This window comes from Rhinoraja longicauda, chromosome 22, assembly GCF_053455715.1.
Source record: "Rhinoraja longicauda isolate Sanriku21f chromosome 22, sRhiLon1.1, whole genome shotgun sequence".
NCBI classification, from domain to species: Eukaryota; Metazoa; Chordata; class Chondrichthyes; order Rajiformes; family Arhynchobatidae; genus Rhinoraja; species Rhinoraja longicauda.
In genome coordinates this window covers 10,017,057-10,042,402 of record NC_135974.1, presented here as the reverse complement: position 1 = coordinate 10,042,402, position 25,346 = coordinate 10,017,057, and the positions used below count along the sequence as shown (strand labels likewise).

Sequence of the window (25,346 nt, the reverse complement as noted above, 5' to 3'; positions counted from 1 at the left end):
ATTCTTGTAATTCACAGATATATTCTTTATGGATACATCAACTATCCATCATCAAACCATCATGATTTCACAATCTTCAAGGATCATTATTTTAAAACCTTACAATAAGCTATTAATACTGCAAGGATACCAAATGCTTTAATGGATATGCTTGTTCTCTTGCATTACTATCAAGAGAGTAAATTACATTAACACTTTTTGAAATTGCTTTTGGAATTGTAGCATCACAGTGAAAATTTCTTGTGTTTGCTCCTGTACATTGTTCTATGAACATTATGTCCTATTCAGCACCTGACTCAGTTTTAATGAAAATTTTATTTCATGCTTATTTAAAAACTTCTAAACACACAAGTGGAGTTTTGAAAAGTACACTGTTACTGGACTACTTTTACACAGGTTACCAATAATTGATTCTTACCGCTGAAGCTGTGGGCTGCAATATCTGTGAGGTTGGAGCAGCTGTAGCTGCTGTCAAATTCTGCACAGTTCTCTGTGGTGTTCCTGGTTGGACTGTTGTTGCTGTCCCTATAGAAGCTGCAGATGTTGCTCCACTTATTACAATCTGGGACTGCAAGAAACATTAAATTAAAATCATTTTTTGTGATGCAGTGAAATGTGGGAGCTAATTCAAGTATGGCAAGTGATGGGAAGATGTTTAACTACTAAAACGGCACTGGGCCTGAACTCACTGGAGTTTAGAAGGATGACGGGAGACCTCATTAAAACTTACCGAATAATGAAAGACTTGGATATAGTGGATATGGAGAGGATATTTCCACTAGTGGGAGAGTCTAGGACTTGAGGTCATAGCCTCCGAATTAAAGGACATTCCTTGAGGAAGGAGATGCGAAGGAATTTCTTTAGATGATGGTGAATCTGTGGAATTCTTTGTCACAGAAGGCTGTGGAGGCCGTCAATGGATATTTTTAAGGCAGAGATAATTAGATTCTTTATTAGTACGGGTGTCGGGGGTTGTGGGTAGAAGGCAGGAGAATGGGGTTAGGAGGGAGAGATAGATTAGCCATGATTGGAAGGTGGAGTAGACCTGATGGGCCGAATGGCCTAATTCTGCTCCAATCACTTATGACCTTAAAACATATGAATTACAGATCGATGTTGTCTGATACTTCTCATCCTTGATGTCCGCCCCAAAAGAGAGGGAGCTCATCAAAAGTATCTCTCGTGGTTTGTTTTCCCTTGGGACCACACTGTAGTGGCAAATGGGTGCATCTCAGAAAGAGGGATCGCAACTCATTGTTACGAATGATTAGAGACAGTGTTAGTAGAAAATATATATATATTATATAATTAGGATTTGCAAGGCATAATTTAATACATTGATTCTGGCAGTTAAAAATCATTATTTTCATTTTAAATGAAACATTATCTCATGTTCTGGACTAACATATGAACAGAAAATTGGTCATTCAGTTCGTCCAACTTGTTTGATCATTCAAGACCATGTGAATCTGTATTGTAATTCCATCTACCCGGGTAGCTCTGTATCCTCGTACACTCTAGACAGCAAAATGAAGTGCAGCAGGTGGCCTTCCCATATGCATTAACATTACATTTATTTTGCAAACCAGTGTTAAAACTACAAGCTGGTCCTGGCTTATGGAATCACAATTATACTACGATTGGTCCCACACAATGTGCAATACAATTTCTGTGTGTAAACTGCAGTTCTTCCCCGAATCCAATGCTTGTCTGAATCCCAATATTGTTGCCTTTTTCTCCCCTCCGCTGAAACTAAATTTATTGTATGAATTGAACAATCTGATTCGGAACAATACCTGTACAGTAGGAGGTCGCTGAAGTGCTGTTGTCACTTGCACTGCCGTCTGTGTCTGGGAAACTGGTTTGATGATTGTTGGTGGTACTTGTCGTGCAATTATTTGTGTTCCTGGTGCCTAGAAATGATATTGGAGGAACAAAATATTGAGGCCAGTTTTTGTGCCATCGTTTATTGAGCATACTCATTTTAATAATCTCTAAAATAATTTAAAATCTAAAATGAATTTTTACTTTTAATATTTCATAAGTTTAGAAACTTATCGCTTTTAAAATCAGTCACTAAATATTAGTGTTATTAAAAATTTGTATTCTACAAAAGACAACCTAACAATACAATACCATCTTTATAACCAGAAGAAATTCTTTGTGTATACATTCCCACCATCTCAGAAGAAAACAGAGTCCAGAAAACAAAAGACTTACACCAATTAATTTGCTGTTGAAAAAGCGGACTTTCAAAAATGTAAGTTAAATTTAAGTCTGGAAGTTTAACTACCCCACAGTCGATGTTGAAATACCCAGATTAATAAATAAACATCCTTTATTTAAAGAAATGTGCCTTTCTACAATGCCTCACAACCATTTGGAATTCTCTAATGTAAAATTTCAGCACCTCGGAGAGTGGACAGATGTGAGAAGCAAGTCTGAGTGGAGAAATGTGATAAACTTTCCTCCCTGAAGGACATTGACTAATAAGTTAGGTTTTTCTGATCATTGATGGTTCTTTTTTTCTCCTGACAACAACCTAAAACTTGTGAATTCCATTTCATGCCTCGCTATGGTTTGATTTGAATTCATGACATCCAAGCTGCTAGTTGAGTATCACATCATCAAAATACTAATCCAGACATCAAATTAATATCAAATGTTAAAAAAAAAAAATCAGATTCGAGAAATTCCCTATAAGATGATATATCTCTATTGGCTATTTATTTGGTTAAAATCTAACTGGATAGATTTGATTTAAAATCCAAAAGGTGTATGGAAAAGTTAAAGGAAATACAATTAAAGCCAACAACAAAATTAAGAGTAAAAATGCACAAAGTGCAGGGGGGAATTCAGCGATTCAGGCAGCATCTACGAGCACATGGTGATGTGTGTCTTCTTTTGTAAACCACCATTTAAGGTTCCTTGCGTCAACAAAATTCGAATAGATATATTTGTGGAAGGATAAATGAGTGCAGGTGTTACCGAATAAACTGAAATTGATCTGTGAAGAGAGAACCTTTTCATCGATATATTTTGACTATTTCATATTTCATTATCACGTTTAACAGATTTTATGAAGCCCACACAATACACATTTTCCTCCACAATGATGCCTCACAAGCTGAATTCCTCCATCAGTTTATTCTTTGCTCAAGATTCCAGAATCCGCAGTCTCTTGTGTCTCCACGGAAAAGTTAATCTGGTCACGGATGAGTACACCTCTTCATACAGTGATCACTAATATAAAAGGCAGGCTAACAATACAAGTACGTACATTTCTGAAAGACTGCTTAGTCAACAGCAAATTATCTGGTATCACTTTTTTGTTCCCTTGTCTATACAATCTTTCCTATTTTCTTCTGAGATGGTGGGAATACAGTGCCCTCCAAATGGCCTTTATTAAAATCTGACAATGTGCACTTTAACCACATGTGACTTTTTCTATTACAAATCTCAAATTGTGGAGTACAGAGACGAATAAATAAATGGGTCCCAAACATTATGGAGGGTACTGTATATACAAAAACTTTAAGTTAAAAAGATTGCATTATTTTGTTAAATTGTTTATTGTGGAATCCAAATTTTTAATAACACTTTAATATTTAGTTACTGATTTTATTCTTTTTGAAAAGGATCAGTTTCTAAACATGAAATATCAGAAGTAAATACAAAGCAGAAAAGTGAACAAGCTCCTGGTTATGAGCCACCGAACACATTTGACTCTGAAATCGTGACTCAAAGTAGATTCTACATTTTACATTCGACCTGCCTCATCAGACTTCTCAGCAAAAAAAGCTAAGCTGTGTCAACTGATTTAATAGCTCAAGTGAGATAAATATATTAGAATATTTAGATGGAAATCCAACACCAAAAATTAAAAAAACTACATTTTAAGAAACATAGACTTCAAAATAAGACTTCTAGCAATAGTGTATGCAATTCTTAAGGGCCTATTTATGTCATGATGTATATAAAATGGTCACACATTTTCAAATGCTTTCAGCATTCAATAGGATAATTTACTTTTGTATCTATTTGTACTCAAGAATTTTTAATGATATCATTGAGGGCTATTAAGTTACCCCTAAAAATTATACATTACTGATCATGAAATTTGATGTATTTTTATTAAAGGTTTTATTATTAGTTAACCAAGTGAAACTTAGATGATCACACTACCAAGATTAAAGACTAAATAAAAGCACCACTTAGATTTGTAGTAGACTTAAATGTTACAATATTCTACAGCTACAATCTGAAAAAGAACAAAGTGTGGAGCTTTGCAATGCCAGAATTAGCTGTAAGTGAAGCCGACTGCACACAATACCTGTCATGATTGTATCAATCTGAAAGTGGATTTGGTGGAGGGCTTGTCTCGCTTAGGTGATTTTTTAGGCGACTACAGGCGACTAGGCTGTCGCCACACGGTCGTCAGGGTGTCGCCTGTATGGTCGTGAGTAGTCTCCAAAGTATCGTAGCGTTTTTCTGGTCTCCGCTGGATTTTGAGATGTTGAAAAAATTTCGGCGACAGTTGGTTTGACGCCAATGATCGTAGCTTGATGTCTCCTGACTTAGGTGCTGACGTAGGTTGGCGCCGGTGCTTACTTCGGTGAATTCCATTGGCGACTACCTACATCAACCGGCGACAGGTACCGGCGTCAAGAGAAGTCAAGTTGCAACAGGCATTGGGGAAAACCCATCCGCAGAAGTCAAGCTACAACAGCCAGCCGCAATGCTGATGAATGAGGGCGACAATCTACGACAATGTACGACCATGCCGACGACAAGGTACAACCATACCGGCGACAACCTACGACAGCTGGCAACCATCGGCGAAAGATGATGCAACTAGCTACGCCAGGCTATGTCACTGGCGCCTCCGTGGCGAACGCCCATGGTCATGGGACATTGTGAGTCTTCTCTCAAGGACTGTGCGTTTTATCTCGAGGACTGCAGCTCAACATGGCACCGAGAAGGAAGGGGCAGCCCAAGGGCAGAGTCCAACCCCCATACCCACCCACCAAGCTGGTGGAGACTGAGGGGACACAGGAGGAGGCCCAGGAGGAGGAGGCCCAGGAGGAGGAGGCCCAGGAGGAGGAGGCCCAGGAGGAGACCAGGGAGGTGGCCCTTGTCCCCACCACCACCCCAGCCCTGGTGAGGATTAGTAATACCTCATGGAGACCTTACGAGTTCAGTGTGCAACAAGAAGGTGAGCTGGTTGAGTGGTACCAATCGTACCCTCAGCTGTATGACAAAAAGCATCGGCAGTACCGGAACAAAGCCGGGAAGAGCACACTACTTGAAGCCAAGGCCAAGGAGTTCCCTGACCGTACCTGTAAGTACCAACTTCATGTTGTGTGGCAGCTGTTGTCTCCATTCTCTTGCAAGCAGGCAATTCACACTGATCTTTATTATTTTTTTTACAGATGAACAACGAGGTGTGTTTTTCAAGAGCCAGAGGACAAGATATGGGAAGCTGTCCCAGAAGGTTAACAAGTCAGGGTCTGGTGGGAAGACATTGACACAGAGGCAGGAGTGGATCCTGGACACATGGTCCTTCATCACATCACACATAGTACGAGTTGAGACTCGACGCAGCACCAAGAAAGTAATTATGACAACATAGACATTATGAGATTGATTATTTGATTGTCGTCTTGCTTGCCATGTCCTGATGGTCTTGAAAGTTTGTAAAAACACATTTATTTCCTTCCAGTTTGACCAAGAGGAAACCACTTCCCAGAACCTTGAGTGAGGATGAGTCTGATCCTCTTGAGGGAACCACTGGATCCACCACCTTCACCAGTCAGCAGCACAGCAAAAGGAACAGGACCACTGCCAGCTCCACTGCATGCTCCACCACAACGGAAAGGCATGTGGAGGAGTGAGAGGCAAGTCCGCAGGAGCAGATCAAGGCAGTAAGTACTTTAGGGAAAATCTTTGACAGAGTTCTCTTCTCATCCATCCATCTTTTTCTCTCAAAAATTAATTACCTGTATCTTACTCATTTATGTTGCAGCTCATGCAACAGGCAGAAGAGGCCAGAGAGGCCAGACTGGCCATGGCACAGCCCCGGACACCAAATGAGAGGGCTGTTGACACCTTCCAGGGATTCTTGAAGAATGAGCTGCTCAAAATCCCAGATAACGTGTGGTTTAACTACACTATCGCTGCCATGACGATGGCCCATAATTTCTCCCAGCCGGTAAATATTTTCAGTGATTTTGTGGGATATTTCAATATTTTGTGGGATTTTGGGGACATTTGACTTTAATATTTGACCTTAAATTTTATATTTATATATGAAATATTCACAATTATTTCATGTGTTGCAGAATCTGCTGCAGATGGGAAACATGGGACAGCAGCAGATGGGACAGGCTCTGACCACCACAGCAGATGACACTGATGGGACCACCACATGATGACACTGATGCAGGCTCACCAGGTATCTAATTTTATAATGCTTTTTGTGAATTGGACTTGAAATTCTTTGTCACACACACCTTGTTAAAAGTTTTTATTTATTTGCCTTTCACTTAATATTGATATGTTTCTGTGTTGCAGCCAGTCACTGATGGAATCACCACTGATGCCACCATCAGTGATGCCATATTATCACCAGGCAACATCATTCCCATCACAGCAGGCATACACTGTATTACAGCCTGCAATAGCAGACTACCCTTGCCTTGACACACCCGCACTTGCACCAGTGACACCAGGGGGTACCCCCAGAACAGAGACCCAGGACGCAAGTGTGGACTTTAGTTTGAATACTCAATCTGATCACACATCACTGTTATGAATCCTGTTTGAAGTTTTATGTTTAAAGTTTGAAGTTTGAAGTTTATTGAAATTTATTGAAGTTTATATTTTTGTATGCACTGTTGTATGTTCTTATCAAACTTTAAAAAAAATTGTTTGTTTCAATAAAGGACATTTTTGACATTTTGGCAAAAGATTGATGTATGAAGTTATTGTATTTCAGAGTATTTTCTCATGGCATCACTTTCAAATAGTCATGATGCAGAATGAATGGAAACCCTACTGTACACCCCCTTTTATAGGGATACGGTGATTCCATTGCTTTGGAAGCCAGAATGACGTGAATTGTCTCCAGTTGTCTTTAGTCTTCAGGGTCGTAGCTTGTCGCGGGTGGAAGTAGGTTGACTTCAGTTGTCGTAGGTTGTCGCCTGTGTGGTCATAGGGTGTCGTAGGTGTCGTCGTAGGTTGTCATAGGTGCGGTCGTAGGTGGACGTCCTAGTTGCGACGCTTGGGTCGCCGGTTGTCGGTAGCATGCCGTCGATGAGGTGGTAGGTTGTTGTCGCTTGTCGTAGACATTGTCGTAGGGGGGTCCAGTCGCCGTTTTTTCAGCGACCTGCTACAACTATTACAATAGCACTGATCTATCAAACAATCTAATACACATTTCTAAGAACATGCTAAAATTATTCTAGATGATTGCATTAAGTCATTTAAAACTTTTTTTTCGGAACCAGAATTTTCGATGACATGTAAAGATCGTAACAATCCACGTCAATTGGTTATTACTTCATAAGCATGAGCGGAAATGAATAGATAATTTTTATTTTTAAGTCAAGTCAAATTTATTGTCATGTGCACAAGTACGATGAGATGCAGGTACCAATGAAAATCTTGCTTGCAGTAGTTTAGTTTAGTTTAGAGATACAGCGCGGAAACAGGCCCTTCAGTCCACCGAGTTCACACCGACTAACGATCCCTGCACATTAAAACTACCCAATGGACACGAGGGACAATTTACATTTATACCAAGCCAATTTACCTACAAACCTGGACGTCTTTAGTGTGGGAGGAAACCGATCTTGGAGAAAACCCATGCGGTCACGGGAAGAACGTACAAACTCCATACAGACAGCACCAGTAGTCGGGATTGAACGGGGTCTCCGGCGCTGCAAGCGTTGTAAGGCAGTAACTCTACCGCTGCGCCACCATGCCGCCCCAAGTAGCATCATAGGCACATTCAACAAGCCCATAGTAGTGCCAGTGGTGGCTCGTAGTGTTCTGATGCAGAGGTAGAATTAGGGTATTGCAGGTTGGTTCAAGAACCTGATGGTTTTAGAAAAGTAGCTGTTCTTAAACTAGTGGTGTGAGACGTCTGTACTTCCTATCCAATGGTAGCAATGAAAAGAAGGCATGGTGTGGATGGTGAGGATCCTTGATGATAGATGCCACCTTCTTGAGGCAGTGCCCCGTGTACATGCTTCCCATGGTGAGGAGGGCTATACCAGTGATGAACTGGGCTGAATCCACCACTCTCTGCAGCTTCATGTTCCTGTGGTTTGGAATTGCTGTATCAGGCCACGATGCAACCAGTCAGGATACTTACAACTGTAGATACGTAGAACTTTGTTAGAGTATTCGGCGAATCTCTTGTTGAATCTCTTTAAGATTCTACGAAAAAGGTCCTTGCGCACCTTTCTCATGATTACACTTGTATACTGCACCCAGGATCTGTTAATGCCTCGGAATTTGAAGCTGCTAACGCTCTCCACCACTGACCCACCAGAGGTTCACTGACTTCTCTGAAGAAGGGTCTCGACCCAAAACGTCACCCATTCCTTCTCTCCAGAGATGCTGCCTGACTCGCTGAGTTACTCCAGCATTTTGTGTCTACCTTTGATTTAAATCAGCATCTGCAGTTTTCTTCCCTATTCTGAAGTCAACAATTAGTTCCTTGGTTTTGTTGATGTTGAGTCAGAGTTTGTTGTTGTGGCACCACTTAACCAAGTGTTGCATCTCTCTCCTAAAAGCTGAATGATCTCCACCTGTAATTTGGCCAAAAACCGTGGTGACATAGGTGAATTTGTATAAGACATTGCAATTGTGCTTAGCCACACATTGATAGGTGCAAAGAGACTGTAAACAAGGGACTAAGCACAACCTGGAGGAGTACCAACGTTGATGGTCAGGGAGAACGAGATGTTATCGATCTCCAATGATTTGAGATTGCCGAAGAGGAAGTCAAGCATCCAATTGCAAAGGGAGATACTACGGCCCATGTCTTTGAACTTGGTGATGGATTTGGAGGGATGATTGTGCTGAATGCCGAGCTGTAGTCGATGAAGAGTAAGCCGACATATGTATTCCTATTGTCCAGTTGATCCAGAACAGAGTGGTGTCGATGAGATCGCATCTACTGTTGACTGGTTGTGGTTAAAGGCAAATTGAAGTGCATCTAGGTCACTTCTGAGGCAAGAGTTGATTCACACCATAACCAACCTCCAAAGCACTTCATTATGGCGGGCCCAAGTGCTACTAGAAGATCGTCGTTGAGGCAGATCACCTTGATCTTCTTGGATACAGGCATGGAGTTACCCTATCTATGATGCCAATTTAGTCCATAATAGTCTCTCTGGACTCGCGGTGGCCTTCCAGTGATTGTTCCTGGACTTTATGTATGATGCTGGATTGCCAATCATAAATATCATAGATCTAACCCGTAGCAGATTATGAAACTCCTGGTTCACCTGCGGTTTTGGTTGGAAAAGACCTGGAATGTTTTTATAGGTACACATTTGCTCGTGTGTTTCTTTTTGAAGTCCATGATGACGGTGGCAAATTCATTCCGGACCGCTGATGAATCCTTGAACATGGCCCAGTACACCGATTCGAGGCAGTCCTGTAATCACTCCACTGCCTCATCTGATGAACACTTTGTAATCCCCTTCACCGATGCCACGCTCTTCAAACTGTCTGTGCACAGGAAGGAGCACAGCCGGGTCAGATATTCTAAATTGCGGGCGAGGGTCGAGGTTCCTGATGGTGGTATAGCAGAGGTCAACTATGTTGTGTGCTCTGATGTTGTAGGTGACACATTAATGGTAGTTCGGCTGATATTCTTTCAAGCTAACCTGGCTGAAGTCCCCAGCAATGAGGAAGACTCCGGGTTACGCTATTCCATGCTAGCTGATCACAATGTTCAATTCCTTTTGTGCTAGCATCATGTATACCCAAGGCAGGCTGTAGACTGCAGTCAGGATGATGGCAGAGAACTCTGTTGGCAGGTAGAATGGTCAGTACTTAACCGCCAAATGTTCCAGATCAGGGGAATGGGACAAGACCACTGGATTCAAGCACCACAAAACATTTATCACGAAGCTGATGCCACTGCCTTTTCAATTTCCTGACACCTGCATTTGGTCCATTTGGGCCGGAGCTATGTCTGGAGAGTTGGAGATGAGCCATGTCTCTGTGAAGCAGAGTATGAAGCAGTCCCACATGTCCCTCTGATGCAGCAGTCTTGCTTTCAGGCCTTCTATTTTGTTCGATAACGATTGTACATTGGCCATACGGATGCTCGTGAGAAATATGATGTACCCAGCCTAGGTTTTGAAAATATGATTAATCCTATCACAAAACAACTTTCTGGTAAATTAAATCAGTTTTACTCAGCACCATTGTAGTGCCAAACCTTTAGGAGTTGGCATCCCATAAACAGCAGTCTTTCCTTGAGACATTCATGTTGTCAATTTGCAGATCACTTGGGGAAATGATGAGATACACTGGGTATTGCAGATAATGTCAAGATAATAGCTTGAAATTGTAATGATCCTGCAGGGCCCAAGAGAAAATTTGACATGGAATTATCCAAACAAATAAAAGACTCTGGGGAACGAGATTTCAGTGGAGTTCTTTTCGGAGAAGTGAATTTGCAAAGATATCGGAGACCTATTTTTATGTCCAAAACAAAGTGATTAAGTTGGGAAACCAAATATGCGAGTGAGAGATCTTAAGATTGTATTTTTATTCAGTTAAAGAAACTGTGCAATGTTATGTATTCTTTACATTTTAGCAACCTATAATTTCTTATTAAAAATAAAAAGACTGCAGATGTTGGAAATAAAGACAGAAAAGGCTGGAAATCACAGTAAGTCAGACAACAGGTGTGGAAAAAGTAGAGTTGACATTTCAGGTGGATGACTCATTTCTCTTTCCGCTGTCTGATCTGAAGATTTTTGTAATTATTTAAGAGTTTTTATCACTCATCTGTGTACCATTGAGAAAGGTGTGCTGTCAAGTAGATTGACAATTAGGTTCATAAAATAATAATGTTTCTGAACTCTTGTCAGATCTTTTTTAAAGTTTGCATTATGAAAATGTTATTTAATTTCCTGGGATTTTAGAAACATAGAAAATAGGTGCAAGAAGGGGCCATTTGGCCCTTCTAGCCAGCACCACCATTCATTGTGATCATGGCTGATCATCCACAATCAGTAACCCGTGCATGCCTTCTTCCCATATCCTTTGATTCCGCTAGCCCCTAGAGCTCTATCTAACTCTCTATTAAATTCATCTAGTGAATTGGCCTCCACTGCCTTCTGTGGCAGAGAATTCCACAAATTCACAACTCTCTGGGTGAAAAGGTTTTTTCTCATCTCAGTTTTAAATGGCCTCCCCTTTATTCTTAGACTGTGGCCCCTGGTTCTGGACTCCCCAAAATTGGGAACATTTTCCCTGCATCTAGCTTGTCCAGTCCTTTTATAATTTTATACGTTTCTATAATATCCCCTCTCATCCTTCTAAATTCCAGTGAATACAAGCCCAGTCTTTCCAATCTTTCCTCATATGACATTCCCGCCATGCCGGGGATTAACCTCGTGAACCTATGCTGCACTGCCTCAACAGCAAGGATGTCCTTCCTCAAATTAGACCAAAACTGCACACAATTTTCTAACATAAATTACTATTCCCAAATCACATGGCTTCTACTTCCTATTTTTAACAGATTTTTCTTGTACTCAGTTTAGTTTAGAGATACAGCGCAGAAACAGGCCCTTCGGCCCATCGAATGCGTACTGACCAGCGACCTCTGCACACTAGTAGCACTATACGCTAGGGACAATTTACGACAGACAATTAACCTTCGAATCTGTACGTCTTTGGACTGTGGGAAGAAACTGGAGCACCCAGAGAAAAACCAAGCGATCACAGGAAGAACATACAAACTCCTTACAGACAGCACCCATAGTCAGAATAGAACCCAGGTCTCTGCCGCCACAATGCAGCAACTTTACTGCTGTGGCACCATGCCAACCTTACTTACAACACAAAAGGAAGCTATTTCATCCACGGGGCTGTGCTGACACTCGGGGTGCTCTCCCATTACATCGCACTCCCCTCTCATTCCCCGGTATTTGACAACTTATTCTCTTTAACACATGCTCATTAACTCCCTTTTGATTCTGGTTATCATTGGTTTACATTAAAGGGCAGCTAACAGCAAATAATTTACCAGCATGTTATTTGGGATATGGCTGGAAACTGAACTGCTGGACGAACTCAGGAGGTCAAACAGCATCTGTGGAGTGAAATGGACAGATGACCTTTTGGGTCAGGAATCTTCTTCAATCAGATGAAGGGTTTGGAACTAAAAAGGTTGTTTGTCCATTTTCCTCCACTGATGCTGCTTGACCCAAGCACTTCATTTTTTTAGCTTACAATTTCAGCACTTGCCGACTCTTGTGCTTTCAGCAACCAAAATAAACCATGTAAGTCAGAGACAATGTGCACACTCCATACAGGCAGTACCCAAGGTTGAGATTTTGATATTGGGTCCCTAAAGCTGTAATTTTTTTAAGATCAGAAAGGCAATATGAGCGGCTGATTAATTTGCTAAGTTTATAAAAAAAATAAGGCTCTGGAAATCTTCCTGTGCAGGGTAGTACCTATTTCGTTTGCCCTCATCAAGTACATATACTAAATAAGAGAGAGGGCACTAGCAGCAAATCCCAACTGGAACTCTATTAACAAATCATTTTATATAATAATTGGATTTTGAGTATTAAATTTTAATCACCAGGATCTTTTGTGAGGAACCCCCATTTCTTGGCAGTTAATGCTGATACATTCAAACAAATTATTGGCAAAACTATTTTCCATCATTCATTCGTTTAATGCTATTTTGAAAGCAAATATTCTGAAATTTTATCAATAAACTTTAGAAGAAAAAGTCAGTATTATGAGTGTTCAATTAAAAAAAAAAGTCTCAAACTTATTTTCCAGGCTACAATGCATAATATAAGTTAGGAAAATGTTTTAAAAATTAAAATTAACTTACATTTTGCGTTGATACCAACAGTTGTGTGCACATCACATTCAGACAGGTCTATAGAATATTCTGGGAGATTGCACTACCTTAATATTTTTGACAATTAAAAAGGAATAAAATGTAATGGCAAAAGTTAAGCAGGCTAGGTTGTACCAAAATAACTGGACAAATCCAGTTTCCAAGCATGCTGCTGAGGCGTCTTTATCTTACCTGTACAGTTGAAATCTGAACTGGAGGAGCACTTGTAGGTGTGGCAGATCGTGAAGTGAGTGTCCCTTGAGACTGAGCTTGTGATTGCATCTGCTGCAGAGCTTGCTGAGGAATCAGTATCAACTGCCCGCTCTCGCTACGAACAAGGACCATTCCTGGAAATAGAAAAATATATATTTAGAAGTCCAATTCACTAAGATTCCAATAAAGGATATTTTCCTCCATTTTCTATCCTCTGCAAAATTTCTATTGGTTTGAGCAAAGTGGTACATAGAAACATAGAAAATAGGTGCAGGAGAAGGCCATTCGGCCCTTCGAGCCTGCACCGCCATTCAATATGATCATGGCTGATCATCCAACTCAGTATCCTGTACCTGCCTTCTCTCCATACCCCCTGATCCCTTTAGCCACAAGGGCCACATCTAACTCCCTCTTAAATATAGCCAATGAACTGGCCTCAACTACCCTCTGTGGCAGAGAATTCCACAGATTCACCACTCTCTTTGTGAAAAAACACTTTCTCATCTCGGTCCTAAAAGACTTCCCCCTTATCCTTAAACTGTGACTCTGTGTTCTGGACTTCCCCAACATCGGGAACAATCTTCCTGCATCTAGCCTGTCCAACACCTTAAGAATTTTGTAAGTTTCTATAAGATCCAATTCACTAAGATACAGCTTTATCCAAAATGTCATAAATCAAAACCTGCCTCCACCACTCACGAAAAAAAGGAACTGATACCATCTTGGACTATTTGAAGTGTGTAGAACTTGCATTGCATTTACAAATCAATTTCACAATCTCAGGAAATCCCCATGTACTTCACAGATAATTAATTACTTTTTACGCATAAATTACTAGAGACAAATGGGATACCAATTTGCACAATGCAAAGTTCACAAATAGCAAATGAGATAAATAACCGGCTGGTAAAATGATACGTTAATGGGCGAGCGACCTACTGTTCTTTTGAGAAAATTATATGGAATCAATTACATCCACACAAGTTGATAGGTAGGGAATTCAACTGGATAATGCTGCAATATGCAATGGAAAACTGATTTTTATTTCCATAATAACGACCACTTGTGATTCATTTAACATAATTCAGTCTGACAGAGTACTTCCTGTGGTGTATCACCTTTGCCAGCATGTACAAAATTACTTAATCTCCTGACCAATATTCCTCCCCAAGCATTGCAAGGATACTTAAACCAAATTGACTAAGAGGTACCCAAGACTGCGAGAAATTGCAGAGAATTGTAGCCCTGACCATCATACAAACCAACCTCCCTTCCCTGACTCCATCTTTTCTTCACGCTGCCTCGGCAAGGCTACCAGCATAATTGAGGATGAGTCTCACCCCAGACACTCCCTGTTTTCCCCTCTCACATCGAGCAAGAGGTTCGGAAGTGTGAAAATACACACCTCCAGATTCAGGGACAGTTTCTTCCCAGCTGTTATCAGGCAACTGAACCATCATCCCATCACCAACTATAGAGCAGTCCTGATCCACCATCTACCTCATTGGAGACCCTTGGACTATCTTCAATCAGACTTTACTGGACTTTATCTTGCACTAATTGCACTAGACGTTATTCCCTTTATCCTGTATCTGTACACTGAACAGCTTGACTGTAACCATGTATAATCTTTGACTGGATAGCATGCAACAAAAACCCTTTCAGTGTACCTCAGTACACATGACAATGAGCTAAACTAAAAACGAAAACTAATGAAAGTACCACTTGCAGCAAACGTCCCACTGGTCCATGTTATCTTGTATAAGTGTACGAATTGGATTATTTCTAATAATGGCAGTGAACCTGTATCCAATTGCACTCTTCCTATTAAATGCTAGTCACCAAGCCTTGCTCCCCAAATCATCCACACATTTGACTAGACCTGGAGTGCTGCACACGCAAGTAAATTACAAGCAATATGAAACTTCTGAACCTCAGTCTATATGGTTGAAGCAGTTTGCCAATGCACTGGCAATCTGTTACACCAGCTTCAGAATGCACCAACCCTATTTCCCCCCCGCCAGATACAAGGAACTGTAGATGCTGTTCAACAAAAAAAGACACAGTGCTGGAGTAACTCAGCGGATCAGGCAGCATCTCTGGAGATCATGGATAGGTGTCGTTTCTGGTCTGAAGAAGGGTCCCGACCCTAAACGTCACGTATCCATGTTCTCCACAGACGTTGCCTGACCCACTTACTCCAGCATTTTGTCTATTTTTTTGTAAACCAGCATTTGCAGTTCCTTACAACTTTTCACTGCTCCACTTAGAAATCTTCTCAAGGTGTGCCTACTTCGAAGATGGGTTCTGCAAGACCCTCCGTTGCTACTGCTCTTCTGCGATTCCTAATGCTTTCCTACTCTTTGACCATGATCTGAACCAGACTCACTATTACCGCCATGGCTGATTCCTCGGCACTTGCTTGCGTCCAGCTCCAAGGCACATGGCTTCCAGCTCCATTTCTAGGTCTCCCAGTTCGGGTCCAACAGCACTCAATCCATCGTTTCTCGCAAAGGTTCTCCTTCCGTGCCCTGCATTCTACATTCTCCACCATGCCCTCGCTCTTCAGCAGCTCCGAGCCTCACTCACAGAGTCTTACGAAGAGTCTTGACCCAAAACATCACCTGTCCATGATCTCCAGAGATGCTGCACGACCTACTAAGTTACTCCAGCACTTTGTGTCCATTTTTCTTTTCCACAGTTTCTGTGCAAAATTAATAAGCAAGTACAGAGTTCTTGCTCCAATGGCTATTTTACTTCAGGAGCCATCAGTAAGAGTTCATTCTGTGGAAGGACAAGTTCCTTTTGACATCAACTCTAGATTTCCATATCTAACTATATCGTGAAATTTTCAGTGGTGGTTGCCAGATTTTATTAATTATTATTAGATTTGGTATATTTTGACTTTTGCTTTATAATTTCAATAAAATAGTCAATTCGAGCATTTTAATTTTAAGTGCCTTGAATTTTCAGAATTGCACAAAATTATGTGTGCGGAGGCGGAAAATCTATCGTGGACATATATAGCTCGTGATCATTTGTCAAAACACAAGTAAATAAGCGTAAATTGGTAAATCCTATCTACTTTGCGCTTATTTTAAAATTGAAAAACCAGTTTGAAATGATCGCACCAGCTTGCTTGTGGCAGTGTTTCCCTATAAGAACAGTGCATCACAGGTGCACGTTTATAGTTTGACAAACAATGGTTTGAGGACAGCGTGGGAAGCAGCTGAAGCTCTGTAGTGCTGCTAATTCATGCACCGACAGCACTCAAGGAGGTGATCTAAGTTCTTGTTAACGCTCATTGGCAAGGATGTCTTCTCAAGCTATCCACGACTCTATCGGCAGTGCCAATGCAACAAGCATCCATCAAGCCGAGAAGATGACCAAGGCCCAGCCCGGAGGGAGCTGTGCGTTTGACGTGTTCAAGTTCTGAGCTGTCTGCTATGTTTTAAAAGGTGGAAATATTTTGAAAATAATTCATGCAAATATTTTCCCATCCAGGCGGATGAGGGGAAAAAAATCAATATATACAAATTAAAAATTGTATTCTGTGAAGTCTTACATATATAATATTTATAGTCTATATATAGTCATATAAAATCTTACACTTATATATAATAGTAAGCCTCACCGTTATTGTGATTACAAATTCCAAGTCAAGATCTAATTCTAAATCAAATATTTCCTTTTAAGAAAAGAAACATGGAACTGGATTGAATGGGTGGGCTATATCTTCACTTCTCTTGAAGCTTGGAAACTTTGGTTGGTAGGCAGTGTTGTAGATAGCGGTCACTGAAGGAGTAGGAAAGGAGTCACCAATCCTCCTTTCTCAATGCTTCAAATAGTTTTGTTAAACTGAAACTTTTTCTAAGAAAGGTGGCTCTACATATATAATTTATTATAAAAATTTGAGGTTGATAAGTTAAAACACTTATCTGTATGCTTAATAAATTAACTCATAATATATGATATATACATACAGGGAGTAGAAGAAAGCAATATGAAACTACAGCATTTAATAGATCATGAATGATGTGACTAATCTCAACTCTGCTTTGCTACCTACAGTAGCCTTTCATCTCTTTGCTAAACACAAACCCATGGATCCCTGCCTTAAAAGTATTATTCAAGGATTGTGTTTCCATCATCCTTTCGGAGTTAAAAAAAGGAAGGACATGGTTGCGCTAGAGACAGTACCAAGGAGATTCAACAGGAGTCATAGTCATAGAGCTTGGCAAGAGGCTCATCAGCCCAACTTGCCCACACCGACCAACAAGTCTCATTTATACTAGTAGCACATGCTGGCGTTTGGCCCATATCCCTCTAAACCTATCCTATCCATGTACCTGTCAAAATGTTTATTAAACGTTGTGATAGTGCCTGTCTCAACTACATCCTTAGGCAGCTCTTTCCAAATGAAACCACCCTTCCAGGAATACAGGTGCATGGTTCCTTGAAGGTCGAGTCGCAGGTGGATAAGATGGTCAAAAAGGCTTTGGCACTTTGGGCTTCATCAGTCAGAGTCTTGAGTATAGAAGTTGGGAGGTCATGTTGTAGTTGTATAGGACATTGGTGAGACTGCATTCAGAATAGTGTGTTCAGTTCTAGGCACCATGTTATAGGAAAGATATTGTCAAGCTTGAAAGTGTTCAGCAAAGATTTACGAGGATGTTGTCAGGACTTGAGGGTGTGAGCTACAGGGAGAGGTTGAGTAGGCTGGGTCTCTATTCCATGGAGCGCAGGAGGATGAGGGGTGATCTTTTGGAGGTGTACAAAATCATGAGAGGAATAGATTGGGTAGATGCACACTCTTGCCCAGAGTAGGGGAATCGAGGACCAGAGGATATAGGTTCAAGGTGAAGGGGAAAAGATTTAATAGCAATCCGAGAGGTAACCTTTTCACACAAAGGGTAGTGGGTGTATGGAACAAGCTTCCAGAAGAGGTAGTTGGCTGGGACTATCCCATCGTTTAAGAAACAGTTAGACTGGTACATGGATAGGACAGGTTTGGAGGGACATGGACCAAGCGCAGGCAAGTTTGGACTAGTGTAGCTGGGACATTGTTGGCCGGTATGGGCAAGTTGGGCCGAAGGGCCGGTTTCTACATTGTATCACTCTATGACTCTACCTATGACTTTGTGTAGAAAAGTTACCCCTCAAGTTCCTATTAAATCTTTCCCCCCGCACCTTAAACCTATGTCCTCTGGTTCACGATACCCCTACTCTGGGGACGAGACTCTGTACATTTACACAATCTACTCCTCTCATGATTTTGTACATTTCTATAAGATCACCCCTCATCCCCCTGCACTCCAAGGAATAGAGTCCTTGCCTGCTCAACCAGTCCGTGTAGCCCAGTCCCTTGACTCCTGGCAATAACCTCATAAATCCTCAGATGTAGTTTGAATTGGAAGACTTGTTATGGGGAGATGGGACAGGCTGGATTTGTTTTTCCCAGAGTGAAAGTCTTCACGAGGCAGTCTGAGAGAAATATACGAGCTCCCTGGGTTACAAATGACCTGACTTATGAAAACTTATTTTACGTAAATTCTCCCACACATTTTAAAGCATTTTTCAAACTAGTAATAATGATACTAAAATATTTCATGGCATTCAATAATGGCTGGATACCATTCCATTAGTTTAATTATGGGTAATGTAAGGGTGATTATTCAATGAAATAGTTATTGCAAGCATGTGTGGAGAAATAGTTTATAGTAGCAACAGAAAATGGACATTCCTGACCTCTGGAGAAATTGGCTTACAGACGGTTCTTAGGAATAGAATTCTCACCTAACCAGCAACTGCCAGTATAGAGGTGTAGATCAGTAAGATAGTCAAATACTGTTTTCACTGGTGGATGTATCAAAAACAAGTGGGCATGGGTTTAAGGTAAGAGGGAAGAGGTCTGAGGAGAACGTTTTTTTTCCTTATACGGAGTATGTTTTATATTTTGAATGCAGTACCCAGGAATGTGGTGGCAGAATCAGATTACTGGGTTTAAGCATCATTTACACAAGCACTTGAACAGGCAAGGTATAGAGGGACACAGACATTGAGAGGTAAAGATAGATCAGTATGATTGAATGGCAGAGCAGATTCGATGTGCTGAATGGCCTCATTCTGCTCCTATGAACTTAAGTGAGCCAATGGGGTTAGTGTAGTGGGCAAAACAGTGGCAAAGACACGGTGAGCTGTTTCTCTGTTGTACCACCCTAACTCCCACTCCTCAGAGAAATTTTTGTCTTGTCTGTCTTAACTGGGTAGCCCCTTATTTTGAAGTTGTAATTCCCAATTCTAGATTTTCTCCTCTCCTCCTTATCCTCTCAACATCCTCATTGTCAAACCCCCCCAGGATTCTTTAAAGTTTTCAATAGAAACTCCTCTTGCTGTTCTAAATTTCACCAATCACATCCTCGCTTGTTCCTCATAAGAGGAACAGTTCATCCAGGTATTGATTTTGTAAATCTTTTCTGAAATATTTCCAGCAAGTATCATCATCCTTCCTTCAATGAGGAGGCCAATATTCACCAATATACCTTTACAAGCTGAAGCATTGCATGCATACGTTTGTATTCAATTCGTATTGGCATTAAATATAAACACCTTTAGATTTCCCAATTCCACACTGTATTTATATTGAATAAGAGACTTTTGCGAATGTCCTCTTTCTGCACCCTCTCATCATTCTCACGAAGCATTTCATTACCCGGCTAAAATTCTATTATCAAGACATTGCTCAGACAATTATGCCATGTGTTTTGATGCACATGGCATAAGATCTGGCATTCTTTTGTGTGCATTTACAATGCCTCGATATTCTTTTTATAGTTTGAAATTAGAATATGTTAAACCCATACCTAATTTGTAATGTCCACATTTAAATTCTAATCCTCGACAAAAACATGCCAGTTCTGGTTTTTTTTCCTTTTTGTGAACTTTATAAACTGCAACATTGATCATTTATGTGCCAGATCCCTTTTTTTCCCCTCAATCAAAAATATAATTTTGACTATTGACGACGAGAAACTAAATCATGCAAGGCAATGTTTTTGAGAGCTTTACAGTCCACTAAAAAAATGAAAAGTGAACAAAAATATGGGGCTTTCCAAATGGTTCACAGTTCTCAATTTTGTGTAGGGATCTGCTGTGCATCTAAACTGCAGCACGTGGGGGGGGGGGTAAGCACAGTAGTATCTAATGAAAAGAAAGCATCTTGGTGTCATTTTAGGTCTTTTTATTCACACTGGAGTGCTCTCTGATGTCTGCAAGTCACACATGGGAAAACATGCTTCCTATGTAGCCATGAATCCTGCTTCCTCATGATCTAATGGGGAATTTCCAAACATCTTAGGGTCTGAGGAATTATCCCAAACCGAAACGTCACTTATCCTTTTTCTCCAGGGACGCTGCCTGACCCGCTGAGTTAGTCCAGCATTTTGTGCCTTTCCTGGATAAATAAACATCTGCAGTTCCTCGTTTTTACTTCCAGATCCAAGGATGGCGTTAGGAGCTGGACTCCCTTGAAAACATTCACTGACCTGGGCCTGAGGTGCAATTTGATTTCCAAGCGGTCGTGTCACAAACAAAATGGATCAAAGGCAAACTGCACAGGAGCCATTTAGCAGGCCTTGGATTATCATCCGAACAGAATCAGGCATCACCCGATACCTTATATGTACAAATCTTTAAAATTTGTATTCCATTGACATGCTCATCCAATTTGTTGTCTTATATGTCCATTAAATTTTAAACAAATTTTACTTGTTCTTTTAATTATAAATCACCTCTTCCAAATATCACAATTTATAGATAAATATTATGTGCAAAACAAAAGTTTGACTTTAAGCACTTTATTCAGAGCAGTTCAAAATCCACTTGCCATGGGGGCTTCCCGAAGACTGTAAACATGGAGGCAGTTATGCCCAAGTTCTCAAATGAATTATAGCCTGTGGTTAAACAACACTGTTCATCTCAGAGATAATGGTGTAAAAACTGTCCAATGAGATATATCATTGAACATTGTTATACTTACTGCTAATTGATTACTTAATGTTGATATTTTATTTTCTTTGCTTTTAAGACATGATGCTGAGAGTGGACGGTGGTGAGGGGAAACAAGAGTTGACACGAGATTCCAGTCAAGAGAACCAAGGGTGTTTAATTGTCATATGTACCGAAACAGAACAAAATCCGTGCGGTAGAACAGGTCTGTAAACACAGTACTCCAGAAATAATACAATAAACAGAAAATAAATAAATAAAAAACATCCCAATATTAATATACAAAACAAAAAAGCCCAAAGTCCTTGGTGCAAACAAGACAGTTTGTAGTTTAGTTGCTGTTTGTAGTGTTCAATAGCCTGATGGATGTTGGGAAGAAGCTGTTCCTGAACCTGGGGGTCATGGTTTTCAGACTCCTATACCTTCTTCATGATGGCAGGAGTAAGATGAGAGCGTGGCCTGGGTGGTGCGGGTCCTTGACGCTGGCTGTCGTTTTGAGGCAGCGCCTTCTATAGATCACTTTGACATTGAGGATATCAGTACCCTTGATGGACTGGGCAGTATCCACCACATTTTGTAATCTCCTTCGTTCCTGGGCACTCAAGTTGCCGAATCAGGCCATGATGCAAACAACCAGTTAATATGATCTCTATCCAACATCTGCAGTAGATCAAGAGACTATTCGTCAATATACCAAATCTCCTAAATTTTCTAAGGAAGAAGAGGTGTTTATGGACTTTCTTCATGGTTGCATCAATTGCTGGGTCCAGGAAAGATCTTCAGAGTTATGCACACCAAGAACCTTAAAGTTGTTAACCACCTACACCACCATCCCATCAATGATGACAGGTTCGTGGATACTCAGCCGTCCTTTTCCAAAGTTGACAACCAGCTCCTTGGTCTTACTGACGTTGGGAGCAATGTTGTTGTTCTGGCACCATTCAATCAAACAATGAACCTCCCTCTTAAACTCTGATGCTTCATTACCCGTAACTCAGCCATCAACAGTGGTGTTGTCGGCTAATTTAAAGATGGTGTTGGAAGTGTCCGGCTACGTAGTCATGGTACAGATTGAGTAAAGCAGGGGATTGAGCACAGCCTTGAGATAACCTTGTGCTGATGATTATTGAGGAGGAAGTGTTGTTGCCAATTCATACAGATTGAGGTCGGTTCATGAGGAAGTCGAGAATCCAATTGCAAAGGGATATGAAGAGTCGTAGTTCCCTGAGCTTGGTAATACATTTGGAAGGGATAATGGTGTTGAACACTGAGCTGTAGTCTCGCATATGTCTGACATTCATGTTTTTATTGTCCATGTGGTGCAGTGCAGAGTGGAGAGTCGGTGAGATTGCACCCCTCGTTGATCTATTGTGGTAAAACCTAGTGGGTTCAGGTTCTTGTTAAGATAGAAGCAAATAAGACCCATAACTAACCTCTCAAAGCACTTGTCAGAGGTTGGCCCACCCCTTCTCCTCACTTTTTTCTATCTCTATTCCATCAATATGAAGAGGGATCCCAACCTGAAACATCACCTGTCCATATCCCTCCACAGATGCTGCCTGACCTAATGATTTTTTTTTGTCACAATAAGTGATGCTGTCTGATCTATGCTACATGTAAAATATCTGGAAAATTATAGAAATTGGCAGAGTTAAATTATGGTAATAATTTTATTATGATAGCCTCAAATTTATAAAAGGCTATCATCAGAGTGTGTTTATTTCTTCATAAGCAACAAATTAGACACTGGTTATGGGAAACCATCACTAATTAACAACCATTTGGAGATGCAAAATAAAAGCAGGTGTAAGATGTGGAAAGTCTCAAAAACTTCTATTTCCAGCGGGATAAAAACATCCAAATCATTACACAGCAAATTTGAAAGACAGTCTGAAACTTTACCCCAGGACGGAAATATCAAATACTAGAGGACAGCTTTAAGGCGAGAGGGACAAAGTTTAAAGGAGATGCACGGGGCAATTCTTTTCTCCCCACATGCAGAGTTTGATTACTGCCTGGAAAGCATTGGTAGTGGAGGCAAATATGACAGTGGCATTTAGGAGACTTTTAGATAGGCATATGGATGTGCAGGAAATGCAGGGTCTTCTTTGACAATGGGATTAAGTCTTCTAAGTCATAGCTGCCAGAGGAGGGAGTCAATCTTTCAGAAGTGACCATATGTTTATAAATTATAATTAAAAATACACTGAAACAAATGATAGTTAGGTTTAAATTCACATGTGATGAAAATGATTGTTAATTATTTGTTCAAATTTGAAGGCGTTACTGCTTAATTCCATTTGTCTTATTGAGAACATACTTTAAAAGTGGCCCTAAAATGTGTTAATTGTGTGAACAAAGTAAATAGTCATTAAAGTAAAGTATTAATGGGACCGAGTTATTGTTTTTGATAAATGATAATAAGAGTGTTATTGGACAGTCCAGTCTGCCCTTTAAGTACTCATTCAAATAAACAAAATCTCCACATTTTGAATGTGGATGTGAATGGCAATGTTTTGTTTAATTTAGTTTAGAGATACAGCATGGAAACTGGGCCTTTGGCCTACCACGCTGACCATTGATCACATTAGTTCTGTTATCCCACTGTCTCATCCACTCCCTGCGCATTAGGGACAATTTTACAGAGGCTTCTTAACCTACAAACCGACATACCTTTGGGAATGGGGAGGAAACTGCAGCACCCAGCGGAAACCCGTGCGGTCACAAAGAGATTATGGAAACACCACATAGACAGCACCTAAGGTCAGGATCAAACCTGGGTTTCATAGCTGTGAGGCAGCAGCTCCACCAGCTGTGCTGCCTTTGTTTCTAACATTTCAGACAAAACAGAATGTTAGCAATTGATTACATAGCATATGGACATTAACCATGCAAAGATATTATTTTTGTAGGAAGATTTTAATCGAGCTATATGATTTTTCAATGTATATTTAATTGCAGAACATAAAATCTGATCACACACAGAAAACAGGAATCTTTATGAAAACATTACATGATTGGTTTCAAGAAGGGAAAGTGAATAATTCACCTCATGTCAAAAAACTGCATAAAAGCAGCATGGAAATTGCTCAAAGTTGATCATTGATCGTGTCTCTTTCTGCACCCAACCTCTGTACATATTTGGAGACACAAGGAACTGCAGATGCTGGTTTATTAAAAAATACACAAAGTACTGGAGTAACTCAGCAGATCAAGCAGCATCTCAGAAGAACATGGATAGGTGATGTTTCGGGTCAGAGCCCTTCTTCAGACGAAGAAGGCTGCCGACCTGAAACATCACCTATCCATGTTCTCCAGAGATGTTGCCTGACCCCCTGAGTTACTCCAGCACTTGGTGACTTTCTCTATTCACATTTAATCGGGCAAAACATATTCTTCATTTTCATATGCATTTAAGCAAATGGGGGAAAGTAATAAGTGTCCGTTATTCTTATCCATCATTTGTCTCATTCACTACTTTTTGTGCTATATTCAGTTGTTGTACCACCACCCAGAACAATTTCTAGTGGTAGGGAGATATCTAATTCAGGAACATTATTGAATCATCTTATCTGTCAAAAGATTTTCCCATCTCAATTAAAATTCCACCCAAAAATCAAAATTGCCAACTATTTAATTTTTGCCCCTCTTACTCATGTACTTCACCTCCTTTTTCATCGGATTATTTGAAGCCCTGCACTACAAACTTAACAAATAATCCAGACTAACATTTCAGCGTAGTACCAAAGGTACTTGGGAAATTCCAAGGAAGTGAAAGGATCTTTAAAATTGAAACTATTTCTCACTATATAAAAATCAGATTTTATAATATACGATTCCCAAAAATGTCATACTTATTAATTTGATTTTTCATTTGCGTTATGTTCAATATTTGTTATTTACCATACCTAATTTAAATATCCTTCTCCTAATTTACATGTTCCAAGATATTAGCACTGACTCTACTTTGCAATTCAAACATTTACACCTTCCAAACCTGGGTTTCCAA

The 25,346-nt window shown here is 40.4% G+C and overlaps 1 protein-coding gene across 1 annotated transcript in view; it reads right to left on the bottom strand.

Annotated features, from left to right (window-relative positions):
• LOC144604637 (transcription initiation factor TFIID subunit 4-like) overlaps positions 1-25,346 on the bottom strand; it is an 89,114-nt gene that overhangs the window by 36,397 nt on the left and 27,371 nt on the right. Inside the window, exons 2-4 of the mRNA XM_078419270.1 lie at positions 13,310-13,464; positions 1,797-1,913; positions 419-568 (exon numbers count right to left, since the gene is read on the bottom strand). Coding sequence (XP_078275396.1) covers positions 419-568; positions 1,797-1,913; positions 13,310-13,464 — 422 coding nt within the window. The remainder of the gene's footprint in view (positions 1-418; positions 569-1,796; positions 1,914-13,309; positions 13,465-25,346) is intronic.